The sequence below is a fragment of the Pocillopora damicornis genome, chromosome 12, assembly GCF_964200805.1.
Source record: "Pocillopora damicornis chromosome 12, jaPocDami1.2, whole genome shotgun sequence".
Lineage (NCBI taxonomy): Eukaryota > Metazoa > Cnidaria > Anthozoa > Scleractinia > Pocilloporidae > Pocillopora > Pocillopora damicornis.
This window is the reverse complement of record NC_142681.1, coordinates 17,671,672-17,697,478: the sequence shown is the minus strand read 5'-3', so window position 1 is coordinate 17,697,478 and position 25,807 is coordinate 17,671,672. Positions and strand designations below refer to the sequence as shown.

The following is a 25,807-nucleotide window of genomic DNA, read 5'->3' as shown; positions in this document are numbered from 1 at the left end:
CAATCGGGAGACAAACGACCAGCTTTTGAATAACATCGGTCAACATTTGTTAACTTTCGGCAAAATTGTCGGGGGTTGGTCGGGATTGGGTCTACACGTTGGCGTTGATCGCAATTCGATTCTCAGTAATGCTTTTTGGCTGAGTTGAACGACGAGGCATAGTATGAAAGTAAAATAAATGAATACGAAGAGAAAGAGAATGGATGAAGATCCAACCATGAGTTGATTGCAATAGCGCAATAATCCAACATCAGCATTTAGACACCTTGTAGGCCGATTGTGGTATGCTGTTTTATGTACGCCGATTGTGGTAAGTATACTGTTTCGTGTACGCCGATAGTGGTAAGTGTGCTATTTTTATGAACGTTCTCATTGGTTCAGCATTCGTTGTATTTTTATATCACGAAAATATCGAGAAAAAAACGTTGAATCATATAGTTTATCCTTATCAATTCGTAATTAAAAAGCCACGGTAAAAGGTGACAATGTGGTGGAGAAGATTGTAGCTGGTTTTACTCTTTCAATCTCAAGGTCTCTTTAGTGATTCCCCTTTCCGTCTGCCATACAACAGTTGTTATGAATTTAGATCCAAAAGCTAGACATTGGATCCACTAATAATCTCCTAATTAATGTTTATCTCTATTCACATTACTTGTACACTTGATATTGTGTTGATTTCCAAAACTGGGAGCTGGTCATTATGTTGAAATTTTTTCAGGCGTTATTTTCACTACTGCACAAGTTAGTGTTCATTACTGCGAAGATCGCTTTCATATTCACTTCTTTATCCGTAGTTTACATATTATTTTCATATATTCACAGTAATTTATTCTTTACCTCTCGGGTTTATTTGGAACCAACATAATGACCAGCTCCTAGTTGGCTTGTTAGCTCAGTTGGTAGAGCACTGCACTAGTATCGCAGAGGTCATGGGTTTAAATCCTGTACAGGCCTGAATTTTCTTCAGGTTTTATTTTCACTGCTCAAGTAGTGTTCATTGCTGCGAAGATCGCTTTCACATTCACATGTATTGATATTGTGAAAAGAAATTCTATCTTGGTCACTCGTGATGTGAATTTAAGGCCTTGAACGTTAAACCCCACCCACATTCTCGGTGAGTACTTCAAACAGCCAAAGTTATCCTGTTTTCAATCACGGTGATTTAGGCCTCGAGAAACACAGCGAAATCACTAATAAATAATAAGTGGCTTTACTCGAAGAATGTTCGCAAAGTAGCTTGATCTTCTTTTTTCTTCATTTCAAAAATTTGAGATCTGAAAAAATCACCCGTTGCATCAACCTCTGAGTAATTAGAAAAGATAATTAGTCACTCTCTCTAATTGGACGGAAGGTAGCAAATGATAATAATTAGAGTTTCTAGTCAAACAAATTCATGTTGGTGTCAAAAATCTACAAGTGTGATTTTGGAAATATTTTTTGAAGAAATTACTATCGCTTTAAGATTTATTTCTGCTCAGAGGGCAGGTATTTTATAATTGATAGCGACCTTCAGCTACTGGATAAAAGTTTAATTTTGGAGACAACAATCGTTACTTTTGATTGGGGTAAAAATTAATTGTTTCGAAGGATATTTCTATGGCTGATGGTAGTTTTTACTTTCGCTGTGAGCGAAGAATGGTCAGCACCGTGCATAGGTGAGAAAATTGCTTGCATAATTTCCCTGAATTCTTTGGAATAATGGTAGAAACTTAGCAACTGTATATATTTCTCATTGAGTTTCCTTTAAATTGATATGTGTTTGTAAAATATTTCTATTACAATTTACGTCCAAGACGCTTCTTTTTCGAAATCTTTTTAAGGCCAGTTGGATTTTCTGTAAGGAAGTTTGGATCAGTTACAAGAAATAATTATACTCTGTGCCTTACTGGGAAATTCACGTGGTTATTTAGCATTGATTTGTGATAAATCCAAGTTTTTGCGCGCTGGCATGAAATTCAGCGTTGCGCGACTCTTTGCCATTGCGTTACCTAAAAACAAACACGATGACAGAAAAGCACTTGAGAACGCTAGAAAATTTTCGAATTTGATTATCGGCGGGTTTCCGCAGTATTTTTGAGGCCATCATTTGCTTATGTAATAGGTACATTTAGAATGAGCTTTTTTCGCTTAAATGGAGCGACACGCCACGCACTACTAGCGTTTTCATCGTACACGGAAAAATGTTATGCAAATTTTGTCTCAATCAAAAATTCTCTTGTGGGGTGAATCAGTTCTGTACGTTTGCATGTTCATTTGAAAAGTTATAAGGCTTTTCATTGACTTTTGATACCAACTACGGGACGGTTAAGCAAATTCAAACTGTCAGTAAGGCAGCTTTTACCAACAAACGTCACTCCAAAGCCACGTAAATATTAATAACGTAGACCTACAAATGGATGAAACTCCAAAGGAAACGAGCCGTGAATTTCCAATCGGCCCCGAGACGCAATTAACGATGGATTATGGTACGTAAAATGCGATAGGAAATGTTAACCGTTGTTGTTGACGTCGGTTAAATATAAATGTTGTTAAAATGTACGTTCAATATCCCACTACAAGGAGTTAAGAACGCTTTAAAGTGGTATTTAGATATCTTAACAGTAAGCGCTCTATAATTTCATAAGTTGTAACCGCCATTGTGTAAACTTCAGCTTTCCTCGTTTTCACAGCGGTTTTTCAGGGCGTTGTAAAGTTTATTCACCTTAAGCCTAAATTTTTAAATGTTATGGTACTTTCTGCTTCGACGCACACAGAACCGATAGAAACGTGGTTTGGTTGACTGCACGTCAATTTTTGGTGAGAACGCTCATTAAAGGATGTTCACTGATTTATCGGACGATAAAATCGCTCGTTAGCTGACTGTACCTAAATTACTCTTTGATAAAACGATTGTAAGATAACTGAAGGAGGAACGTTTATCATAAATTTATTTTGAAAAAGCTTGTTAACGAGTAATTGCAATTTTCTTGTCACTTGATATTTTGCTTAAGTAAAATTTCCGCACAGCCCCTTACAACATTATGTATTCAGTTCTTAAACAGAGAAAACAATGACAAAAAAAATACATTGCCCTTGGGAAAACAGATTTGTTTTACAATAGTGTGAGGCTGTGCGGAAACTTTACCTTTGCTTAAGACGATGTTTATTCATTTTCTGGTAAATGTACCCTTCGTTTGCGATAGTTAAATTTCACCAAAAGAATGAATACGAAGAAAAAAAGAAACTTATCGCCTAGAAATGCTTGCTATTTGAAGTTTACAATAGACAAACCTGTTTACTTGTCGTCCATTCTTAAACATGGAATATTTAAAGATTAAGTGAATAAACAAACCGACGGTTAAGAACACCAATAAAAGCTTGCCAAAACAAACGAATTTAAAAACGAAACAACAAAAACATCGAAAAAAAGGAAAATACGAAAAACAAATATTTGAATTATTTCAGTAACGAAAAAGAACATAGTCACGACGAATGGACTCAAGGAGGGAGGGAGGGAGGGAGGGTGGAATATTTTAGGGAAGAAAAGTGGGATGAGGGAGTGTAGAGTGAATGACAAGGTATACGTCGGATGAAGAGTTACGAGGAAGGAGGGAGGGGAGGGAGCGTGGATGGAAGGAAGGAAAAGGCGAGGAAAGGAAGGGATATAGGGAGAAGAGCGGGGAGTGGAAGGACCCTGGCGGGGTACTAGGGAATTAATTACACCAGCTCCACTACCTTTGTGAATTTAGTATGCGCATGCAGCCTTACCTGAGGAATAATGGAAAGGACATCGATCGTTTGTACAGCGGGCCAGCAACAACTCACAACTTATTCATCATGGAATCACAATTTTCAAAGGAACAGTTAAGCAGGTTGCTAAGATACTCGTCAAAGCTCTGTAGCATTTGAAATTTAAAACCCATTAAAGTTTCACTAGTATTCATTAGAGACCGAATATCATTACGATAACTTGTTTTTCTCGTTTAGTTGAAGATCCTGCCTCTAAGAAGTCGAACCTTTTAAAAAATCTACCAAGTCGTCAACTTTCGCGTTGGAAGCGCCACGCCAGAAAAAAAATGAAAGACAGGGTACATTCAAAAGAACACGCTTACGAAGCCGTGAATAGTGAAGACTCTGATTTATCTGATATGGAGGAGGAGGATGAGGCTACAATGTCGCGGAAAGGAAAATTTGAACAAACTGAACCTTTGACTGTGCGTCTTAGAAAGCTGAGGCAGAGAAGGTAGAGAAATAACTTGAAATAGAAACAATTACGGTTGAAATATAATTACAGAGAGCGCTATGTTTCTACGCTGTCAGAGGTCTTTTAGAAAGATTGTAAACCCTTGTTTTGATGTTCGCAAACCCCATGTAGGATTAAAAAATTTACTCGTTTATGAGTGAAGTTTCTTTAGAGATTATGTAGACTAAAATGGTAGTTTCCCATGCGCTCTTGTTTTGTAGAAGTACCTCAGATGCAGATGGATCACAAGGACTTTCCACTTGTACAGAGCTGCGACTTCGAATTTCTATGGTAAGTTGCTATTGCACACGTACTGTACCAAGTTGGAGAGGCAGCATTTATTCAGTGAAATTAAGCCTAGTCTGTTTAAATGCGTTTTCATATCCATCCCTTTTATATAGAAGGACTCTAACTTATTATCATTTTTTGCCCTTTTTTACATAAATGCATTTATTTTTCAATAAAAGCTAATGACTTTGTCATCCAAAATGCAATAGCTAGTGACACAACATGTTCTACTTAACACATGTGTGGAATATATTAACAAGAGTAACAGGAAATGTAATTACATACGATGGAATAGTGTTTTAGAACCATAACTAAGATTTACTGTATAGTAAGATTTAGTATAGATTTACTGTATGGTAAGATTTACTGTATTTTCTTTCGGCGTTACTTTTGTCGTCACATTAATACACCTTATTCGATGGTTGAACATACAATACGAGCACATAGTTTGTGATAGTCTTTTACCGAGCCCCGAAGGGGCCAGGTAAGGCAAGAGCAATGAGAAAAATTTCCGTTCCTGTTATATTTAAAACTGTTGAATAAGGGATTTACTATCCACCGTTATTTCACTTTTTTGTATTTTGATTTAAGTTTGCGAATTACTTCAGTCTTGCGGCTTTATCTGTGCATCGTATTGCGAAAGACTAGAACAACGCGAAACCATTTAAGAGTTCTTTGTAACCGACCGAAAAATCTGTAGTGCTTAAAAAAATCGTTTCTTTAAAAGGCAAGCGTAGAAAACGAAAATTTAAAAAAAATCAAAATTTGGATCTTTCTGTACGACTACTTTTTTGCTCCGTATTTTTGCCTTGTTTTACAGTGAAATACTGTGGCATATTTTGCGCGTTCTCAGTAACTTGCTTGGCATAGTAGCCGAATATTAATTTGCATTCTTACGTTTGCGTCAAAAACTATACACTTTGGGTAACTATTACTATTACTAGTTGGTTTATGAAACGCTCCTCGAAGGGAGAGAGTACGAGTCGTAAATATTTTCTTGTAAGTCCTTTTGCCATCGTTTTTCCGATTATGATGAATGTCGATATTTTAAACCTGAAAACGTGTTGTCTGTTTGTTAGACGTTGAAACAAAGTTACGAAACCTGCAAGGAATTCATAAACTCTTATGAGTTATGGAGAGGACACTTCAAGGAAATAGAAGGTGTGTTTACCAGTCCATCTTCTTGCATCATCAAAAAGATTTCTGGACCTGCGAGACCATCACTTTAAGCATTAGTTTCAATCTGTCTGTTTTTAGTTCTTTCCTAACAGAATATTTGGGATAGGGGAAATTGTAGGTGAAAAGGAGACGGTGCTATTTTTCGTAAAGGATTTAAGTCCAAAGCCATTTTGAATCGTATAAAAGAGAAAAACAAAACAAAACAAAAAAAAGTTGTAATTCGAAACTAAATCTCCTGCAAAATTATATCCCACAAGGATACAATGACGGGTACAATACTGAATTTTGTTAATTAAGAGGTTTTTTTGTGTTATTTTACAGGATCATTCGGAAATGGTGTTCTATCATATTTCACATTTCTCAAGTGGCTCCTTTGGTTAAACATTTACGTCTTCATTCTTACCTTGTGTTTTGTGATCATTCCTCAAGCCCTCAGCTCAGGAGAGGAACTCCCGTTGACAATAACTGCGCAGAACGCGTCTGCTTTTACTTCAAACTCCTCAAGTTCGTCCACGGTTGTTCCAGCTAATGTAACAGCATCTTCACTAGCAAGGAAGAAGAGGGAAGTTTTGCTCAACAAAAGCGAGGAAGAAGATAATGATCTAAAGTGTAATTTGGTGAAACCGTATAACTATTCCTCGTATACAAACAAGCCTTTTCCGCAGCTTCTGTCTGACTTCATTTCCGGCATCGTAAGTATAGGAGGGACTCCTTATTTAAAACAACGAGGAAGGCGCAATGGCTTGTACGGTTTGTGCGCTAGACTCCGGGTCGAGACCTGGCTTCGGGCAAAACATGAACACTTACTTTCACAGTGACCCTCTCCACCCAAGAGTACAAATGGGTGCTGGTGAATTGTTAGGGAAACCTGATGAAATGCAAGGGGGTAACCTTGCGATGGACTAGCATCCCATCTAGGGGGAGGTAGTGATAGTCCTGGTCGCTGCATGTTACATGCTATCCGGAATAAGCTCCGCCTGATTGGGGTACTGGGTTCTAGTGCAAACTTTGCCTTTTAACCTATTCTAAACAACAGAACAATTGAATTTGTGTTTAAAGCAGCCATTTTGAATTAGAAACTCATTTTCACTAAGTAAGGATTCAAGAACAATTTAATTGCTCGTTGTAGTCGCTTATGTCCAGAAATGCACGCAGTAACGAAAATGGCTGATTTGGCGAAATTTCGGCATGGATTTTACGATTTTGGTGAATTCTATTCCAATTCGTCCAAGCGAAATCAGCCTGGCGGAATTGAAGAGTTTTCGGCATTTTCGTTACTGCATGCATTTCTGAACATACTCGTTTTAGTAAGAAATTCGATGCATTCGATGCGTACATATGAATTACAGACTAGCAAACACAGCTATTACTTGTATCCATATTAAAATTGCTCAAAGAGATTTTCTTTCTTTCCTCTGTAGGGATGGATAAACACAACGTACATGTTTTATGGAAGCTACTCTAATAACGTCTTGGTCATAGGAAGTAAAAAAACTTTCTACAACATGCCACTCGCTTATTTTGTGGTTGGCTGCGTTTGCTTTGCGGTGATTCTGCTCTCTATATTATGGAGGTAAGGGTTGGTTTAGTCTTAACCCTTTACGTCCCACATGAGAAGGCATATTCTCCATAATGGGCACCATACAATTTCTGAGGAGCTGACAAGGAGAATTTGTTTAACAATCACGAGCTTCTTTAGTTGGTGATCATTTCCTTTATTCTCATGACCTTGATGTGTGATTCAGGGGTGATAATGTAAGGAGAAATTAGATGCTAGTCACTCTTAGGGGTCAAGGATGGATACTGTCAAAAGTTATTCAACTGTTCTACACCTTCCTTCTTGCTTGCTTATTTTTAAGTGAGCAGAGGTGGAAAAATTCATTTCCTTATCGCCTTTCAGAAGGGCGGAGTCACTTCAGTCGGCCGTCTCTCTGACGTTCATTTCCCTAACTAGCTCTGTATGTTAATCTATCAGCCGCCGTTGTGTCCTCATGAAACGGAAACGATGTATCTAATTGTGAACAGAAAGTTTACTCGATTAAGGCGGACCCAAGGGTGTAGCTAGAGGAGAGAGGTCCTGGGATGCCCGTAATGACCCCCTTCCTTTGTAAGACTTTTTTTTTTGCAAACAACCTACAATATTCAGGTGGTGAAAACTAGTGAATACCTTCTCTTTGACACAGTGTGAACCTCCTCCCTCCCTTTAAAAAACCTGGCTAGGGTTCTCTGGTCTAAAGAGGGTTTACAAAGGAGAGTTTCCGGTATATGTTGTTTCTTGAGACAATTTAAGTAAAGGTTTAACCTTAAGAAAGCTGTTACTGCGTTTTATGTTTCCAGTGCTTCGCAGATATTTGAGGAGAGCTACGTGAAGGAAGGCATTAAATATTACCACACTTACTCTAATAAAGTGTTTGGTGGATGGGATATGTGTATTGAGGAGCAAGCTGCCGCAAAGCTCCAGATTATGAGATTCGTTAAAGACATCGAGGTGAGGCTTCCCTCTTAATCGCCGCTAATTCAACCTTTTATCAGGTTGTTTTCATTTAAGTATTGTATAGCCAATGATAAGAATGTATCAATATTGGAGGGCAATGAGGAATTTTTAGGCATAAGGCAACCAATTATCGTCTGTGAATTGCGCATTGTTTGCCATAGGTGTGATTCGTGTGATACTTTAGTCGACTCGAAAACATAACATAATGAACGGTGTTCACAGGCATCGAGTATCCAGAGTTGAGCTGACTCTCGTTTATCCTTGTTTCTCGGTTCTCGGTCCTCGGTTCTCGATTCTCGATTCTCGATTCTCGTTTCTCGTTTTTTTTTTGTTTCTCGACTCTCCACCCTTCATTCTCGTTTCTCGTTTCTCGTTTCTCGTTTCTCACTTCTCGCTTCTCCATTCTCGACTCTCGACTCTCGACTCTCGACTCTCGATTACCGATTACCGATTACCGATTCTCGATTCGCGACACGCGACACGCGACACGCGACACGCGACACGCGACACGCGACACGCGACAGGCGACACGCGACAGGCGACACGCGACAGGCGACACGCGACACGCGACACGCGACACGCGACACGCGACACTCGACGATTGAATTAAGTACTTTATTTGTATTTGAGTCTACTCAAACTGAACAAACTTATTTTTCTTTTCCAAAAATTCGCTTTGTTACGTCTTCACAATTTTTTTTCAGGCCAGTATAGCAGAAGACCTCAGACTCGCAACTTTGGCCAACAGAACTAAGAAGGAGAAATACAAATTGTACGCAATACGATTCATGGTGAATCTTATGGTGCTCGGACTCTCAGTTCTGTCAGCTTATTTGATTTTCATGGCTTCTCAGGTGTCTATAGAGGTAAGATGCGGTGTTTCACATTTTTTGCTGTGCGTGTTAGCAATATCCATAACAATATAGATCCGTGTTTTTTTGCGCCTCATGGGCTGATAATTTTTGAAAGCCAGTTGAGGCCGTGTTGCACTTGGTAAGTCTTTCGTTTTTTTCTCAATTTCTAGTGTTGCAGCTCCAATTTGCTTCTTAAATGTGATCGCACAGATTGTTTGGAAACACCCTGTTAGAAATATTGTATGGGCGGTAGGCAGCTGCTAGAGGACTTAGAGCGCTGCTTCAATTATGGGAGCTAAGAAGTCTTAATTCTTTTTATTGTCATATTTGTTTCCTGTTATACTCATTAGCGAGAATAGACACAAATTTTTTCACCTCTTTTATTTTGGTTACTTGGCACAGACTTCCCAAGATAATGCTAATATCAAGGCGTCGCTTATGACCGATTTCATACAGTTGGGGAAGAGTTACGCTTCACCAATCACCCTCTCCGCCTTGGGATTTATCGTTCCTTCTATCTTTTTCTTCTTCTCTGGCTTGGAGGATTGGAACCCACGAGTCCGAGTCAACGTGGACTTGGCTAGGTATGTGGTGCATGCGTCCCACAATGTTTGATAAATTTAAAACGAAAACGGTAGTTATCGAAAAGGTAATTAATTACTCGATATAACATCTCCACTGTGATTCAAATATTTTTCAGAACGGTTCTCTTAAAGTTGGCCTCGGTCGCAGTTCTTCTTATCTCTTTGTATAACAGAATTAACAAGACCTGTATGTTGGTAGGTGACTGCACCATTCAGTTGTAAATTCCTTAAGGCAGTGTCCTGTCTGTCTATCTGTCCTTTTGTTCCTTTTGTCTCTTTGTGCGTGTACCTATCTGTTTGACTATCTGACTGTCTTCCTCTCTGCCCGTGTATCTTTCTGTCTGTCTCTGTCTTTCTGTCTATCTGTTTTTATATCTGTCCTCTGTCTCTCTATTTGGTTTGTGTATCTTTCTGTCTGTTTGTCACTCGAGGGGTGGCTTGTTTTGGCTAACCTTTAACTTTTGCTCTTTTATGTCCATTAGTGCTGGGAGAATGCCATTGCGGCAGAAATGTACAAGTTGGTGTGGACCGACTTTTTCGTCACACTGTTGGTTATAATTGCTGTTCAAACTCCTCGAAGGTGATGGAGCGTTTTTTCTTGAAAAGTGATGCACATTTTTCCTCTTATAGTTAAGATGTGCTTTTGCAATTTGGATCTTGCTTTTATTTCAGTTTATTTTCCCCATGTTTGCCCCCCACCAGTGATCAAGACAGAATTTCTCCTCATAACATCCATACAATATCAAGCGGACAGGCGATGAGAATTAAGAGAGATATCACTGTTGGGATTTTTAGTTGATCCATGTCAAATTCCCCAAACAAACGTCATAAGATTTGTATGGCAGATAGTAAGGAGAATTTCTCATGAGATCTTAAGAATGAAAAAGTGAAAGGTTTGTTTTCTAGTCCGCTTAACTTCGGTTAGTTTTTCCTCAGGTTATTTGCTGATCACGTGAGTTTAGGATGTGACATGGGAAGAAAAGTTGGCCGCCCTGAGTTTTTTCTTCCAGTTAACGTGCTTGAACTTGTTTATAGTCAGGCTCTAATATGGTGAGTGTTAAAAACAGTTTGTGGTGTCAAAATTGAGCAAAATGTCGACAGCCTTGGTTTAACATTGAATGCTGTCTGTTGCAGTAAGTGTTCAGAATTATTTTAGAGTTACATTTTTTGGTAGGATTGGTACGTGGTACAGTCCATTTCTGCCTCTCATGGCCATCATAAAGCTACCAATTACTTTCTACGCCAAAAAGGTTAGATGGCAGACAATTTTATCCTCTTTACCGTAGCCTCTTCTAGGCGTTCAGTTTGTAGAACGTAGAGCACAATATTACACGGCGCGACATTAGTGGGGAATCGAAAATAGGGGAAGGTCTGGGTCGAGTCGAGAAATGAACTTTACGCAGTGCGACCCTAACCTCCCTCCGCCGCTGCTATTCCGCCATAGTCTCATACCCAGATCTTTCACAGCCAAGCGGTTATAAGATACAGTTTCAAAGTAGGATCTGGGTACGAGATTAATTACGTTATTTACTATAACCGCTCTCCGTTTTACTAACTTCACGCCTGGAACAAGCTTTCTTAATCATAAACTAGAATCTTTAAGACTACACTCAGGTGTGTCTTTCGTGTTTTAGTCAATCAGATGTATTGATATCACGACGTGATGACTAATTCAGTCCTCGATTCCAAGGATGGCCGGGAGGGAAGCCCCTTTTGGCACGCCCTCAGAAGACTATGGGACCGATTCTTCAGCGTTCACTTTGGTACACGATAAGGGAGGGGGATCTCTGTTTATGGAATCACCTCTTTGTGTTATCCCCTGTCCCTACTGAGCATGCTATGGGTGTGACCGAGTACCAGGTAGTATAACTGGGTGGAAAAACTAGGCGGGAAAACAGGGTTCATAAGTCTAGGCTGGCCTGGCATATCACAAAATTCTAAATAAGGGTTTAGACGCCCCTGTCAGATACCTTGATCAATAATCAAATGAAAAATTCTGCAGTTCCGAGAGATTACCGGACTTAGCGCACGCATCCTAGGCGAAACGAACCATTTTGAGATGGTTTTAAACAACAAGTCTCTATTTCTTTCAGGCGACTGTGTTTTATAATTGTAGAGCAGCGGAGAAGGCCTACCGTGCTGGGAGATCAAACTATTTTTTCATGATTCTGTTGCTCGGGACTTTCCTTCTTTGTCTGGCTGCTGTGGCTTATGGAGTTACCCAGTAAGAAGCTAAACATGGTAGAATCAAATATGAAAGTGAAATGAAGTAGCTCTTTATTTGTAGAAATTCGTGTTTTGGCCAAGGTGGACGGATTGACCGAAAATTGTTGCAGCAGGTGATCAGGAAATTTCAATGCACTGGTATTTTTCCACCTCAAAAAATTGCCAACCCTTTTTCGGATTTAAGTGTACTGCAATTTTTACTAACGCAACGCTTCACTCAAAATACGCCTCTTTTGATAAAGGAATGAGAAGAAAACGGGATGTATATATCTGCTTAGGGTTATCCATTCTACGGACGTTTCGATTTTTTTCGCATTGTTTACGTGAGAGCGATTGCTTGTCGTGTTTTCCTGTAAAATTTCGAGCGGGAAATTGGCACGCGGCCGGTCAAAACGGATCTTTCTTTCTGCGCATGCCCTACGTTTGACCGCTGTGTTTTCGATTCATGGCACAAAGGCGACGATACGCAGTGCCATTTCATTGTCCTTTTCATTGACATCGGTTTTCCTTTCATCCTTTTGCACTGATTATCATCCAGAGGTACTAAAATTTCTCTTGTGTGATTTCCATTTCAGAATTCGTCCGTCAGAATTGTATGGGCCATTTAGGTAAGTTTGCAGTTGTTTTGGTCGGCAGAGCGGCTACGATCAATAGGCCATTTAACAATTATGTACCTAGTTGCCAAGCCTTTTATCTGGATTGAGGCTGAGTCAACCTTGTTGTGATGAAGACCAGTATCTATTTAGCATGATAACAAAGTAATTTACATTTGAAAAGCAACAAGGTTTGTATCATGACGAGGTCACCTTTGGCCTCATTCCTGTTCAAAGGCTTGGCAACCAAGTATACAACTGTAAAATGAGTTATTGCAGAAGTTTTAAACGACTGACAATTTTTTTAATGAATTTTCAGAGGATTCAATGAAGTTTATGACATCATTCCTTGGACTGTGTCCATTCTTCCTACTGGATTTCGTGACACCTTTCAAATTCTCGGCTCGCCTGTCTTTCTTGTTGTTCTTGGGGTCATCATTTGGTAAGAGCTGGTGACTTTGGTTTTATAGTGTGTTTCAAGCACTTTTTAGTTTTTGAATCCCACCTTAAAATAGATTTTAGGATGCTGATTCTAACAACTGACTCCGCTTTAAACGAAGTCTGCTCCTTCGAATATTTTTATAACGTCTTTATTTGGCAGCCGAATTTTCCAGGCAGTTAGTATATCCTTATGTACTGCTGATAAATAGCTTTTTTATTTTTTCAGTCTCAGTTTATACTTCTTCTATGCCATAGCAAAGGTTTACCGAAGAATGATAAGTGGTCTTCGAGAAGAACTTTCCATGGTAATATGTCTCTTCGACTATTGAGGCGCTTACTTCTCCATCTCGCTAAGAAGAGTTAAGATTCCTTGTGATACCGAGTAGGATTGTGATACCGAGTAGAAAACCTGATAATTCAATTATGTAGACACTGTATGTGAACCTCTTCTACAGGTGAAAACTCTTCGAATAGCGGAAGGTGAAATAAGGCTCTAATTTAAGGGGAAGTTTCCATGAAATTTTTACAAATGTCTTGCTTGGTTTAATGGAGTATTTTGCAGAAATGCTATTTAAATTTTCGGGAAAAACCCGTTTTCGAACATCATGCTATCAATTACTATGCAGAGTAACAGCTTCAATTAGAATTTTAGGCTGAAAAACAGTTCTCACTGGTACGAAACCATAAGTTACAAGGTGATGTCTATTTCAAAGGAACACAGTTCTATTTTTTATGTAGGAATGTTCATTTCAGTTGAAATTCGTATGCTGAAGATTTTTATTACTCTATCCTCAAGGAATCCAAAGATAAGAAGTATCTTCTACAGCTGTTCGCGAGTCAATCGGAAGAGAAGAGCTGAAGAACAGTGATGACATCGTTTCAACGTCGTGACGTCATTTTCCAGAAGATTGGACGCATAAAACTTGATGCGCAGATCACATTTGCAATATTTTTGTAATTCTTAGATGAAAGGAATGGTTGTAGTTTCTTTTTTTTTTCGCCGAAGCAACTGGAAAATAGCACAAGGGAACTTTCTAAGTCCTTGTAAATTCCGTAAGGAAAACAGGGGCGTGGCGGGGAGCGTGGGGGGAGGATTTGGGACGGTTATGAAACCATGCAGGTTCTTGCACCCCCACTCAGAACTTAAAAGGCATGGTTTGTAATAAGACACCTCAATTTCAGGTGTAACATATAATCAGTTTTTGAGCCGCTAAGATAAATGAATTTTGGAATAAAATAGGTTGTTACTGTCTATAGAAATTCTAACTGCGAATATTTTTTAGTCGTAAAAGATTTGCGAATTCCACCAAATTATTCCCAAAATGTCAAAAAAAAAATTATCCTGTCTTGGCCAAAGATGATACAGTTCCCCTCTGTACCTGATCTTTCCTCATTTACTTGCTATCCTAGGTGGATTCAGATTGATGCTCCTTCGAAATATTTCGATAACACATCAAGAGTTATCGATGGTTTATGGTTGAATTTCCTGTTAACTTTATTATTCCTATTTTAATCGCTCTCCTGTCTAGAGGTAACACATGACAGGACGGATAATGCATGCACTGTAAGTACCTCCCGTTGTTCCATACAAAGCCTTAGAAAAGTTTTCTAAGGCTTTGTATGGGACAACGGGAGGTACTTACAGTCCACGCGTTTTTCCGTCCTGTCATGTGCTGGTTTTGAAATTTAAATTTTTTGTTAATATTTAATTAACCCCCAAAAATAAAGGGTTACCACATAAAGATTTCAGTTGTGAATGGTGTTTGAATCAATGAGATTGTCACCCTGAACACAGATGAAACAAGTTGTACATATTAATGAAAAGTTTGCTGATGTTGATTCCCTGAGAGTGATAGCAGCTTTAAGGGAAGTAAAGTGGTCATTCGTCCTTTTCATGAGTTCGTTTTAAAGGCACCATAGTGATTTGCAAGATGTTATTTCCGACTTGCCATCTAGTTTATATCTCCATTTCTTAACCCTGTTGCACAAACTACCTCTTATTACGCTTTCCACTTAATCAATACTAACTCGGATCGTTCCGAATTTTGGACCCAAGAAAGGATTAGCAATCTTCGTACAGCACACGAACTTGATACAAACTATCGGAGAGCACGGATCGTCGTAATTCTCGTAGCCAGCCCGAATCTCATCCCGGAGCCAGTTCGTTAACCGATTAAAGTCGTCCGGACTGAAAAAGAGCTGTACAACCAAAGCAATTGCTCCGGCGTCTATTGGTGTGTCATGCGCCCTCAATACTTCGTGTAAAAGTTCCGATCTTTTTCCGAAGCCACCGAGGAGCACGATGGAGGCTGATGCATCCTTATGGATATAACCATTTCTTTCGAACCCACCTTTTTCCAGAACCCCATCCTTGCCGAACAACTGGAACATGACATTGGCCATGTATCTATTGACCGGAAAGTTAATAGTGGCTGTACTGAAAGTGGGAGCTATCGTCGGCTCTGGGATCTCGTCACGTTTCAGATCGGCTTCATCTAAGGATTGTTGTTGGACGTCTTCATGTGCTGTGGAGTTCTTAATGATTGTGACGACTGGTTTCTGGTAAAAGTTCAACAAAACTGGAAAAGAGGAAAAGGCTCTGAACTGTCACAGTTGTTTTAGGAAAAATTTCTTTTTCTAAAGAACGGTCATTATTTTTCGCGACGATTGGTCGCCCTTCCGTTCCCCCTGAAAACCATGTGTTGCGCGCCTCCCTCCTCCCCTTCCGAAAAAATTGTTCTCCGACTCCCCACCCGGTCGATAAATATTTTTGCTGGAAAAGATGAAATTTAGCCTTATTTCGGTTTCTGTGTATTCCTTGTTGGAAATAGCATGGGTTCTGATTAAAAAAACAAAATGCTTCGAGTCAACAAAGCTGTTTGTCGAAATCAAAAGTGATATTTAGTCCATTTATCGTTACTTGTTATCAAACAGAGAAAAGAGTTGCCGACTTCAGTTTTTGCAAAAGATTATACTTCGGAAAAAAAGCAATAGGAAAATAATTAGTTTGAAGTTCCTGTAATCGACACCTTTTCTTTCCATTTCCTAAAGAAATTGTGGTAAAGATATAACCAAATGTTTTCGGCACACTCTCTTCCGATATCCTGTTTTTTTTTATCTGATCTGTGATTTCCAAGCATACGAGAAAGGGCACCACTCATTCGATTTTGAAAGACAGGCAATGATCATGTATTGATACTGTGAAATCAGTTTCCGTCACCGTAATTTAAAGCTTGTAGCATTAAAGTCAACTGTTATCGACGACTACTGAAGCTTTAGGAAAAAAGGTAAGCGTGAATATAAGTTATTTCAACCAAAATAAATACTTTTAAATCAGTGCTATAAAAAGAGTGCTTAAGGTGTTATTTATTCTGGGCTATTTTATGCCTGTTTTCATGCTCTGATGCAGCAATTGCGACTCACCCAGGTTGACCTGCATTCGCTTAATTGAGAGCAATTGAAGAAGAACATTCCATTGTCTATACATTTCTCAGTAAAAGGCAGTGTCCTGCTCACTTGAATGTAATCGCAAAGGACAATTGATTCATTAACTTACATCTGAAAGTGTTCTTCGCTGTTTCGCTGGCAGAATATACTTGTTGCGGATAAAATAGCGCAATTCCCATTGCGATGAGATAAAGGCCTGATTTTTCCATTGCTTTCGGTCAGAAAGGGAAGATAACTTTTCAAGCCGTACTTTCTGAGCTACGCTCAAGTTGAGGGCAAATTTGAGTTTCCTTGGAAACAGACATCCTCTTGTGAGAATTTCACTGTCAATTTTCTTTGTGTTGTGCACACAAATGTCAGATTTTCTTTTGTTGTGTTACTTTTGGAAGATTTTTTAATAAAAGACTTTTCGAAAACACTTGGAAAAGTGAGAAATAATTTTTTGATAACTTTTAATTCATAAATTCCGTGAATGATACATCATAAGTCTAAAATGACCTGTACAGCCGGAAGATATTTTTTTCATGACATAGGATCGATTGTGGAATGCTCTATGACTTATGCAAAGATAATGTCTCATTCTTTCTCTTCAGCTTTTAAAAGACCTAATTGTTTCCTACACGCTTAGAAAAATGCATAACTATATACCTGAATAAACACTTCTTTCTATTTTACAAATTTGATTTATGTTTATGTTGCATAACACGTACTATTTTGATTTAAATAATTTTTCAATGGGCATGTTCGATAAGCACTTGGCCTTCCCTGTTCTCGAGCTTAAAGAGAGTGTTCTTGTCTCAACTCTTCAAATTTGGCAGTGGTTTGATATTGTAAGTTTTTCTTCTACAAGCATCTTTATCTTCTATAATGTCACAATTTTGTTTAGTTTAAAGAGAGTTAATTGTGCCATGTGTATGTTGATATAGACACGGTACTTTTTAAATCAACAGTTCAGAACAAAAATTTGCAATAATTTTAAACTTACGAACTCTTTCACTGCTTACGGAGCTCCGTATTTTTTTGGACAGACGCGCGACATAGTCAAAAAAAAAAAAAAATTTTAATTTATTGAAACAGAGACAGTGAAAGAAGTCAATCTTATGCTACTTGCGTGCCCGATGACGCTTACGTGATGTCTTCCGGATATCGATGAGTCACTTGTTTTAGGAGACGCTCTTGACCTGCGCTGTGTATTTCTTCTAATTTTCCTCAGCGACCGGAAGAGAATGCGATACGTGTCCTTGAACTTCCGGTTCCTGAGAGAATAGATGAAAGGGTTTAGGGCCGAGTTGAGGTATCCCAGCATAAGTAGCGCGACGGATACTTCCGGTGGGGATTTAAAAAAACACGTTTTACAAAGGCCAAAGACAGTGCTAGTTACACTGTAAGGAAGCCAGCAGATGAACAATGCACAAACTATCACAGCAATTGTCTTAGTTCCTCTGAGATTTCGCTTAAAGTGTCTTTGATCGCGCGAGGAAGGGTGTCGGGCAATGTGGCCAGGAAAAGAGTTTTTACCCTCACCCAGCTCGTGGCATTGTTTCACGTTTTGTGCGATGCGATAAATCTTCAAATAAATTCCGCCGATGATCAGCAATGGTAGTATGAAGTGAAGGATGTTGCTTACAACTGAATAGGTGAACGTGATGTTGAAATTGCAGTAACCTCCAACAACGTAATGAGGCATACGTCGCCACCCCATGACAGGCAGTAAGCAGAACGCCAGGGAGTAGCACCATAGGAACACCACCACAAAACGAGAGGTTCGGATGGATAAGAACTTCGATTTGCGAAACCTTCTCAGCGGATCACTCAGGGTCTTGTATCGATCAATCGTAAAGACTAGGAGCGTCAGTATCGATGTAGGGACACTGAATAGATAAGTCGTTGTCCATACAATGCAGAGAGTTTCGCTATGTTTCCAGGCGCTGTTCTGGAGTAGGCTTTCAGCGTCAAACGGCATTGCGAAAATGGCAGTTAACAGATCACAGAGGGCCAGTGAAAAGATGAAAGACATGGCCGGTGAAGAGCGAAGACTTTTATTCAGGCAAATTGCCAGACATACGAGGCTGTTGCCGAGAAGGGAGAATGCGATAACCAAGGAATAACAGACGATGGAGATACTCACAAATACGGGGTTCCACGAAGAACTGATGTTCTCCTTGCCCAAAGAGGTATTGTTCATCATTGCTTTTGTGCTTCAGTCAAAGTGACCCCTTCGAATCAAAGCAGTCAAATTAAAATGAAGCAAAATTGAAAGCAATTATTAACAGCTCACAGATTAAGGCTCTAATGGAAATTAGAACCAAAACAAAATATGGACCCAATTTTGTCATAGAAACTAAGTGCGTGAGATAAAGTGGTCCTATTTGACACTGATTTAAAAACCGATAAAAGTAACTTTTTAACTTGAAAAGAAAAAAATGGTATGAGGTAAGGAAATTGGTTAAAGAGGTTTTCTCAACTTATTAGGGTTGAATGGCAATTATAACTAAATCTGACCTAGAAAGTGTTACATTCATTTGCCACTTTTTAAATCCATTTGCCAATTTTTGTGTTAGGTGGATTTACGGATTTCTTGGTAATTCTAACTGAAACGAAAATTAATTCTAGGAAGTATCATTCACCTGAGAGTGACAGTCCTAAAAAGACCTTCCTTCGCATGAAATAAAAGCAGTAATGAGGAAATTAGTTGAAATCACTTTTTAACCTCTAAGGTACACATACAAAAAAAGCTTTTAGGGAAATCAAGATCAAAGAAAAAATTCATCAAAATTCTGATTGCCACGGCTATTCGATTAAACAACATGACAAGGTAAATTTAACCTCAAATCTTTTGCAGTGAAGCGAGGTCTTGCCTGTATAAGGTTTTTTTTAACACATTTCCTTAAAAAAAAAAAGAATCATCCATCAAATGTTGCAAGTTATGTCCGGAAAAGTATTTTCTCGAATGTCTCTTGGAATTGGCCCAGCCGAAAAAGCGCACCAAAACATAAGCAAAGGTTGTTTCGCCAGGGGCTTTTAATCATCAGGTAATGGATAGCTGAAGATTTTAAGCGGCTAATAGAATTCAAAGCTCCAAATTGTTTGTTTTTGGCCCAAAATGCACGACTTATTAATTTTAGCACTTTTTTCATATTGATGAAATAAGAAATGGAATGAATTAATTGCTGAGTACATGCTGTCCATACCTTTATTTTTCTATTAAGCAATTATCTGCCAATGAAGGTGAATAAAGCAATTCTCATAAAAGTAATTCCAGAAAAGCTCTTTTCTTTCGAGGGCTTTATAATCGTTAATTCGTTATGTTGAAGTGGAACAAAAAGCGCTACTTTTTCGGAACTGTTTTCTCATTTTCTTAAAAACTTTAAAAGTTTTCAAGGTGCATGCCACCCACCTGTTTTTTCCCATTTTATCTTTTGCCTAAAGCACCCATCAATTATGTTTGCCAATATTTAAGTGTGTAAGATTCTTTGAGCGCAAAAAAATATGTGCTACTATCACATGAAATGAACTGTATCGGGATTAAAAATGGCCATTCCAATTAATATTGAGGAGTTTACAGTTTTCAAATGTATATTTGTCTAGGCTGTTGAATTTGATAACAACTGAATGGTGACCATGAATTTTATTTTTTTTATCTTGTACCTTTATTTGTATCAAGGAGAATACTCCATTTTCAAAGAGGGAATGAACGAAATTATGCCAAGTTTTCCTTTCAGATAAAACCTATTTCTATAAATATGCCTTTTCTTTATTATTGTTAAAAGCACTCGACTTCCATTGAAGACCGAAATCTTAAAATACTGGTAATTGCTTCAGACATTTCTTACATTATTTTCTCTGGACTGACCAAAGAAACGCTAAACTATACATAAATAACTATTTCAAAACACTAGTCAGTTCCCTTTTGCTGGTGATGAAAGATTCGAAAAACATACCTTTCTTTTTCTTTGTTTTCAGAGAGACCCGGACTCGATAGCCAAGTGTTTCAATTTAACTCTTAACAAAAATGATCAGCTACGAGTTGCTTGTAGTATTTTAAACATCAATTGGTAAAAAGATATTCTTGTACTGAAACACTTTCAATGGCACTTCAAGCTCTTTTAGGGTTTTTTCAAATGTTTCCGACAGCCGCCAACTTGCGGATATCTTCAAATAGTTTACCACTTGTGTTCTTTTTTTTTTCTTTTTTACTTATTGCTTTTGGAGATAAGATGTGACAAAATGAACTCTTTTTTTAGCAAATGTCAAGTATTTTTCCTTGTTCTTTTGCTTCTTTGATTTATTTCAATCGACTGCTTTTGTTACATTTTCTAAATGATGTTGCAAAATTCTCTTGGGCAGATGATCATTCCCACGCATAAATGTTATTCGTAAAAACAAAGAATCAAACAGAGAAAGACCCTGGTTCACGATTGTAGGCTAGAAAGTCTAATAGTAAGAAATCACTGCAATTACATAATCACTACGATCCATTGTAAGACAATCATTTCAACTGTTCGTAGCTACTCGTTACTTTCGATTCAAAAATCAATAATTATCTCAGCAGAACTTACGTACGTGACCCTATGGCAGGAAATGACAATTGAAAATTTCCACGCATCCTTTACATCTATTCGGTTACATCAAATAAAGCAATTGCACCCTCAAAAAAGTAAACATCATCGCCTTTCGGCTTCAAGTTAATAACTTGGTATTGACAGTTGGTGGTGCTTCCTCTGGGTCATATGAGAGAAAGAATATCATGGCGTGAAATGCAAAAGTCTTTCGAACAAAAGTTTTACTCTCTTTTTAAAAGCTCAAGGTCTGAAAAACTGAAACGTATGGATCAAGTTTATTGAGTTTCTTATTTAATAATATTTGCTTGTATACGCTTGTAGAAGGACCCTAAAATAATTTTAATGTTAAAAATATCTGGATCAAGCGACACAATATATTTTACTGACAATAAAATTTGTGGTAGTTTCTCTTACCTTAGAAATTACTTATTATGTAAATGTAGTTATAAATCATTTTATTCTGCTCCATATTTTGCTTCCAGAATAATTTAATCAGTGAGGTTTTTGGATCATTTAAGCCATTCTCTTTGTATGGACAGTTTTTAACAGTTTGGAAAAGAGATCACAAAGAAAACCAAGACTCGAAACCTTTAGAATTTTGTGTTAAAATGTTTCTGCTAGTTTCATTTCAAAGTAACAAGACTGAAGGTTGAGATGTTAATAAGTCGTATGTTTTTTTTAGAGTCTCTACACCAGTTCGAGGCTACAAGATAAATTGTGATGTTTTGTTTTGCGATGGGTCAGACTTTGACCAATTTATACTTTATACAATTAGAAAGTGTTTCTATTCTTAGTACTTTAGTACATCTGTTTCACTCCCCCTTCCCCAGTGATAAGGTCATTTGAACTAAAAACTGCACTTTTTCGTTTTAATATGGTGGTTGGTGTTAGTGCTTTGTTTCTTGTATAGACCCTCTTGAGAGTTAATTGAGATATCACGCGCGCTCCGCTTGGTCAAAACCTTGGATATAAGGATATAAAAAATGAGCAATATTTAAATAACTTTATTCAATTGTTTTTTTAGACAGACATTCTAATGATGAATTGCAGCCACTTAAAACATAATTTCCTATTTTTATGACTTAGTTTTGAAAATTCTGCCTGTCATCTTTCAAGTTTACTTGAGAAAATCCGATTTAATATTCTCTAGTTTGCTTACCTATGCTATTATTGAAATGCTATTTTTTCCTTAAACTATTCTCTAGTTTCATGAGCTTATTTCATAAACACTCGCTCACTTCTAAAATTCGCAAATAAACTGAACTATTTTCTGGTAAACCTCTGTGGGGGCAATTGTATGGCGTGAAAACCAACAAAAGAATAAAGTATTCGCCTGAGCACATGGCTAAAATGGCTTTAAATTTTTTATCAACAGGGTAAGTTTTTAAAAAAACTGTGGTGCTGCGTCGGTGGGAGAGTATAGCAGGTGATTTAGTGTTAACAACTGAGTTGAAAACTTAAATTAGCCACCGTAAAGGGTAGAAAAGCTCACGTTTCGAGCGCTAGCCCTTCGTCAGAGCGATGTTGTCTCCAGGCCACATTACATTACAATCACATTGCAGCAGACCGCAATTGTAAAACTTTGTTTTAGAATTTCGGGTGTCGTGCATTGGTAGTAATTATCAGAAAAATATTTTGAAGGCTTTCGTCATCCATTAAATCTTCAAGGTAGACGTTTAACCAGTTGTTTAGAGAATTTTTCATTCAGTGAGTAAATAATGTTTATTAGCACGAGTTAACAAACCAATCAGAGCGTTTGGATCACCAATAGGGACCTTAAGCAGTCAGGACGGCAACGCCAAGGAAGACTTCGATTAAAAAATGAAATTCTGCCTTTAATTAGAATTAAAATTAATTTGCTGCCGCGGTTTCGGTTCGCAGACGACGCAAACTTCACGTCGTTGTTTTGCATGGGACTGCTAAGAAATGTACAAAGCTTTAAAACAAACGTGCTGAGCTATTGTTCCGCCGATTAGATCTTTTGTTTTTCCATGTCCTCGTTGCCGTCGCTGTCGTGGTTTGCTTAAGGCCCCTATTATTGTTGAAGGAGTATGAACGTGAACCATTCTCAACTTCTAGGGTTATTTGCACTTTTGGTGAAGTTTATTTACTCAGTCAAATTTTAATCCGGACTACACGTTTTACTTAAAAACATTGAAAGGTCCATCTAGAATTTGTGTTATTAATTTGAAATTCATTTGGACTTCTTTCACCGATTAGTGCGACTTGTAATTCCTTTTTGGTATTTCCTCATTGAGAGGGGCATTGCGATTTTCGGTTTTGAGGTATTGGCTATTTTTTTAAATCGGTTTCTCGGTTTTTGTGCCAAAAAACTTTGGTGTTCATTTCGGTCTGCGGATTTTCCGATTTTTAGCATTTGGTTTTCACTTTTCGTCAGAACTACCGAATGGTTTTCGATTTTTCCTGATTGAGTTCCGGTTACTCTTCGATCTGAGCGGCAATTATGCGCCTCCACTGATCTCGAATAGTTGTGAAACCTTTGTACGCTCGAAATCTCTGTTTACTCCACTTGCCACCACTGCATCGGATCGATTGATAACTGGGATGTGAAAAGTTATCGGTTTTGACGGTTCTGAATGCGGTTTTCGTTTTGATCGAATTTTTTGGCGGTTTTGCGGTATAAATGATTTTTTCTACGCTGGGTTTTGTGGTTTCTAATAGACCTCAATGTCCCCCTCCTTATTGTGTTCACTTACACTTCAGCTTTCATTCAATCGCACCTGGAAGGCTGTGTTTGCTCAGTTAATAGACAAGTCATCTCCATTTGAATGCTCTGAATAACCTCTATTTTAAGACGTTTTGAAATTTTTTTTTTCGTTCTAGGTGAAAGAACAGCAACCGTCTCAGAGGTCCATGACTAAAATGAAGACCTCATGCAGTCTTGTATTGGCCATAATTTTCGCCGTATTTGTTATAGGTAGGTTTATCTATAGATTTGTATTATTGATTTAAGATTTAAATCTAATAATTTGAAATGTATTCATCATTAATTCTGCAGCTCTTTGTATCAACTTTGTAACTCTTTGATCTAAAAATCTATGTCGATAGACAAGCACTCATCACTTTCAGAATCACATTTCTTTGAAAGATATCGCATAAATCATTTTGCGGTGATGATTAAAAGAAAAAATTTCAGTTTTTAACTGAGATCAAAATCTCGGATACAAAGCGTAAACAATCGGTTGTCACAAATATTTTAGACTAAATAGGCGTCTAGAAAATTATCGAATGAAAGCAATTGATAAATTTAAGTCTAGTCTTACATGCCATCTAGCCAAAAACCCTCTTAAAAAATCGCTTTCTGGTCACGAGATTTTAAAAAAATTTTCAAATTTCTTAATTTCATACGTGGAATAATATGCTTATCTTTTACTCTGCTGTCGATATGGATTCAGCTGGGCCGATAGATCATCGTAAAGTTCTCCAAGTGAACATTTAGCATTGAATACTTTTCATGTCAACAGCAAACGAGAAAGATTCGGCCTGTTGTAAATTTAAAGGAAATGGTAAATATCACTTTGCTTCTTGATACCAATTCAGGTTAGGGCTTTGAAGCGTTATCCTCAATTTCTCAAAATGACAAAATTTCTATGCATAACATTGTGAATTGATTTTATCAGCAGTTTTTCTGTTCACGAATTATGATAGAAAGATATATGTTCATCCAGTCATGAAGCACAATGGCAAGTTAGAGGAAAGCTTCCAACAGAAACCTTCTGATTTTCCTCGCCACTATTTGAAAGGACACATACAGTGTTGAGATTTGACGTGTTTTGAGATTCGAAAGAGTAACCTGACTTTTCAACAATTGTCTTTAATGTGTCGGAGATTCTGAAACTTGCCTAGCAACCTGGCCGCCAACCTCTGGGGTCTGAAGTCAATTTGTCTCATTTTTTTCCGTTTTTTTTTATCTTTTTGAACAATTAGGAGATAGACAGGATGGAATTCTCAACCCAAGTAATGAATATATTGTAGGTGGCGTATAGCGTTGTAAACAAAGCTGAGAAAAAAGAAAGAAAGTAAAAATAGAAAGCGGCTTTCTGCGAGCTCTGCATTTAGGTTTCGTTGCGGCCAGGTTACCAAGTTTTGTAAAAATCCTTTGTAAAATGGAGGTCACAGTCGATTATAGCACATTCCAAGACCATATTCGAACAGCCAGGTAACTCTGAAATTCCCAACCGTAGCAGTAACTTTGTATATTTACTTTTCAATGATAAAGATATGAAGCATACCTCTCAGTTAAATAACGGTATTACGGAATGAGTATGCGCAACTTGAAGTTATTTGACTGCTCTAAATTAAATTTTGCAGATACGAACATACTCTTTAGCTCGTAATCGTTCATATGTCGATGAACGAATTTGTTCCATAAGCTTGTAGTTACATAGGTAAAATGGAAAAAGTTTATGAGAGGTTTTCATTTCGTTCCTCATACTAGGTTATACAAAAGGGCGGCCAGATTTCTGCAACCTTGACGCCGAAGGTGGTCGTTGTATGGCATACCTGAGGAGGTATTACTTCGACCAAAATGCTGGCACTTGCAAAGACTTTATCTATGGCGGCTGTGAAGGCAACAGCAACAATTTTGAGTCACTGGCAGATTGTCAAAACACTTGTGGAATGAAGGAAACTCTGCGCTAAAGATGAAATAAGTTAAGCCTCATTGTGTTAAAACGCTTTCTCCATCAAGCCTTCGATGCCATTTTGTTCAGTTTTCAGACATATGTATCGTAGAACCGAGAGTACGAAAAGAAGTATTTTATCAGGACGGTAAACTTTGTTGAAGACTCAAGTAGTATTGAGCGAATTTGGTTAAAATTTCACAGAATAGATAAATAAAATGTTGAATCATCGTGGTAATACTGCTTTTAACTTCGAAAGCAAAATCATTTTCGC

At 38.0% G+C, this 25,807-nt stretch overlaps 4 protein-coding genes across 6 annotated transcripts; 2 read left to right on the top strand and 2 right to left on the bottom strand.

Moving 5' to 3' along the window:
- The first annotated feature begins 81 nt into the window (after positions 1-81).
- On the top strand, positions 82-14,133 carry LOC113673704 (transmembrane channel-like protein 7). Of its 2 annotated transcripts, none has more exons than XM_089188913.1 (18): positions 82-310; positions 3,967-4,222; positions 4,444-4,513; positions 5,590-5,671; positions 6,011-6,381; positions 7,111-7,262; positions 8,027-8,177; positions 8,888-9,049; positions 9,440-9,621; positions 9,738-9,816; positions 10,104-10,201; positions 10,558-10,671; positions 10,796-10,871; positions 11,715-11,845; positions 12,423-12,455; positions 12,760-12,882; positions 13,108-13,186; positions 13,678-14,133. In XM_089188913.1, exons 1-18 carry the CDS (start codon positions 295-297, stop codon positions 13,738-13,740), a joined length of 2,238 nt encoding a protein of 745 aa, XP_089045039.1. In that variant the 5' UTR covers positions 82-294; the 3' UTR covers positions 13,741-14,133. The 2 variants fall into 2 exon arrangements, with proteins under 2 accessions (XP_089045039.1, XP_027045930.2); XM_027190129.2 differs by lacking the exon at positions 82-310 and adding an exon at positions 1,995-2,465.
- A 398-nt stretch (positions 14,134-14,531) lies between these two features.
- Positions 14,532-16,619, bottom strand: LOC113673706 (uncharacterized). The gene is made up of 2 exons (XM_027190130.2): positions 16,438-16,619; positions 14,532-15,460 (listed from the first exon to the last, which is right to left on the bottom strand). The coding sequence occupies exons 1-2, from the start codon at positions 16,535-16,537 to the stop codon at positions 14,895-14,897; spliced, it is 666 nt and encodes a 221-aa protein (XP_027045931.2). The 5' UTR covers positions 16,538-16,619; the 3' UTR covers positions 14,532-14,894.
- Positions 16,041-25,771, top strand: LOC113673709 (isoinhibitor K). Of its 2 annotated transcripts, none has more exons than XM_089188923.1 (3): positions 16,041-16,168; positions 23,735-23,828; positions 25,350-25,771. In XM_089188923.1, the coding sequence occupies exons 2-3, from the start codon at positions 23,765-23,767 to the stop codon at positions 25,550-25,552; spliced, it is 267 nt and encodes an 88-aa protein (XP_089045049.1). In that variant the 5' UTR covers positions 16,041-16,168; positions 23,735-23,764; the 3' UTR covers positions 25,553-25,771. The 2 variants fall into 2 exon arrangements, with proteins under 2 accessions (XP_089045049.1, XP_089045048.1); XM_089188922.1 differs by lacking the exon at positions 16,041-16,168 and adding an exon at positions 23,000-23,175.
- LOC149036791 (histamine H2 receptor-like) lies at positions 16,808-20,418 on the bottom strand. Its single transcript, XM_089188919.1, has 2 exons — positions 20,270-20,418; positions 16,808-18,544 (listed from the first exon to the last, which is right to left on the bottom strand). Exon 2 carries the CDS (start codon positions 18,514-18,516, stop codon positions 17,389-17,391), a length of 1,128 nt encoding a protein of 375 aa, XP_089045045.1. The 5' UTR covers positions 18,517-18,544; positions 20,270-20,418; the 3' UTR covers positions 16,808-17,388.
- Positions 25,772-25,807: the final 36 nt, after the last annotated feature.

What these genes read in the sequence shown, in the direction of transcription:
- LOC113673704 (XM_027190129.2), top strand. Translation starts at nt 2,393, where the DNA reads ATGGATGAAACTCCAAAGGAAACGAGCCGTGAATTTCCAATCGGCCCC. An exon ending in TGCGACTTCGAATTTCTATG is followed by an intron (nt 4,514 to 5,589) that starts GTAAGTTGCTAT and finishes TCTGTTTGTTAG; the next exon opens with ACGTTGAAACAAAGTTACGA. An exon ending in TATAGTCAGGCTCTAATATG is followed by an intron (nt 10,672 to 10,795) that starts GTGAGTGTTAAA and finishes ATTTTTTGGTAG; the next exon opens with GATTGGTACGTGGTACAGTC.
- LOC113673706 (XM_027190130.2), bottom strand. Translation starts at nt 16,537, where the DNA reads ATGGAAAAATCAGGCCTTTATCTCATCGCAATGGGAATTGCGCTATTT. An exon ending in AGCGAAGAACACTTTCAGAT is followed by an intron (nt 15,461 to 16,437) that starts GTAAGTTAATGA and finishes CCTCTTTTCCAG; the next exon opens with TTTTGTTGAACTTTTACCAG.
- LOC149036791 (XM_089188919.1), bottom strand. Translation starts at nt 18,516, where the DNA reads ATGATGAACAATACCTCTTTGGGCAAGGAGAACATCAGTTCTTCGTGG.
- LOC113673709 (XM_089188923.1), top strand. Translation starts at nt 23,765, where the DNA reads ATGACTAAAATGAAGACCTCATGCAGTCTTGTATTGGCCATAATTTTC. An exon ending in TTTCGCCGTATTTGTTATAG is followed by an intron (nt 23,829 to 25,349) that starts GTAGGTTTATCT and finishes TCCTCATACTAG; the next exon opens with GTTATACAAAAGGGCGGCCA.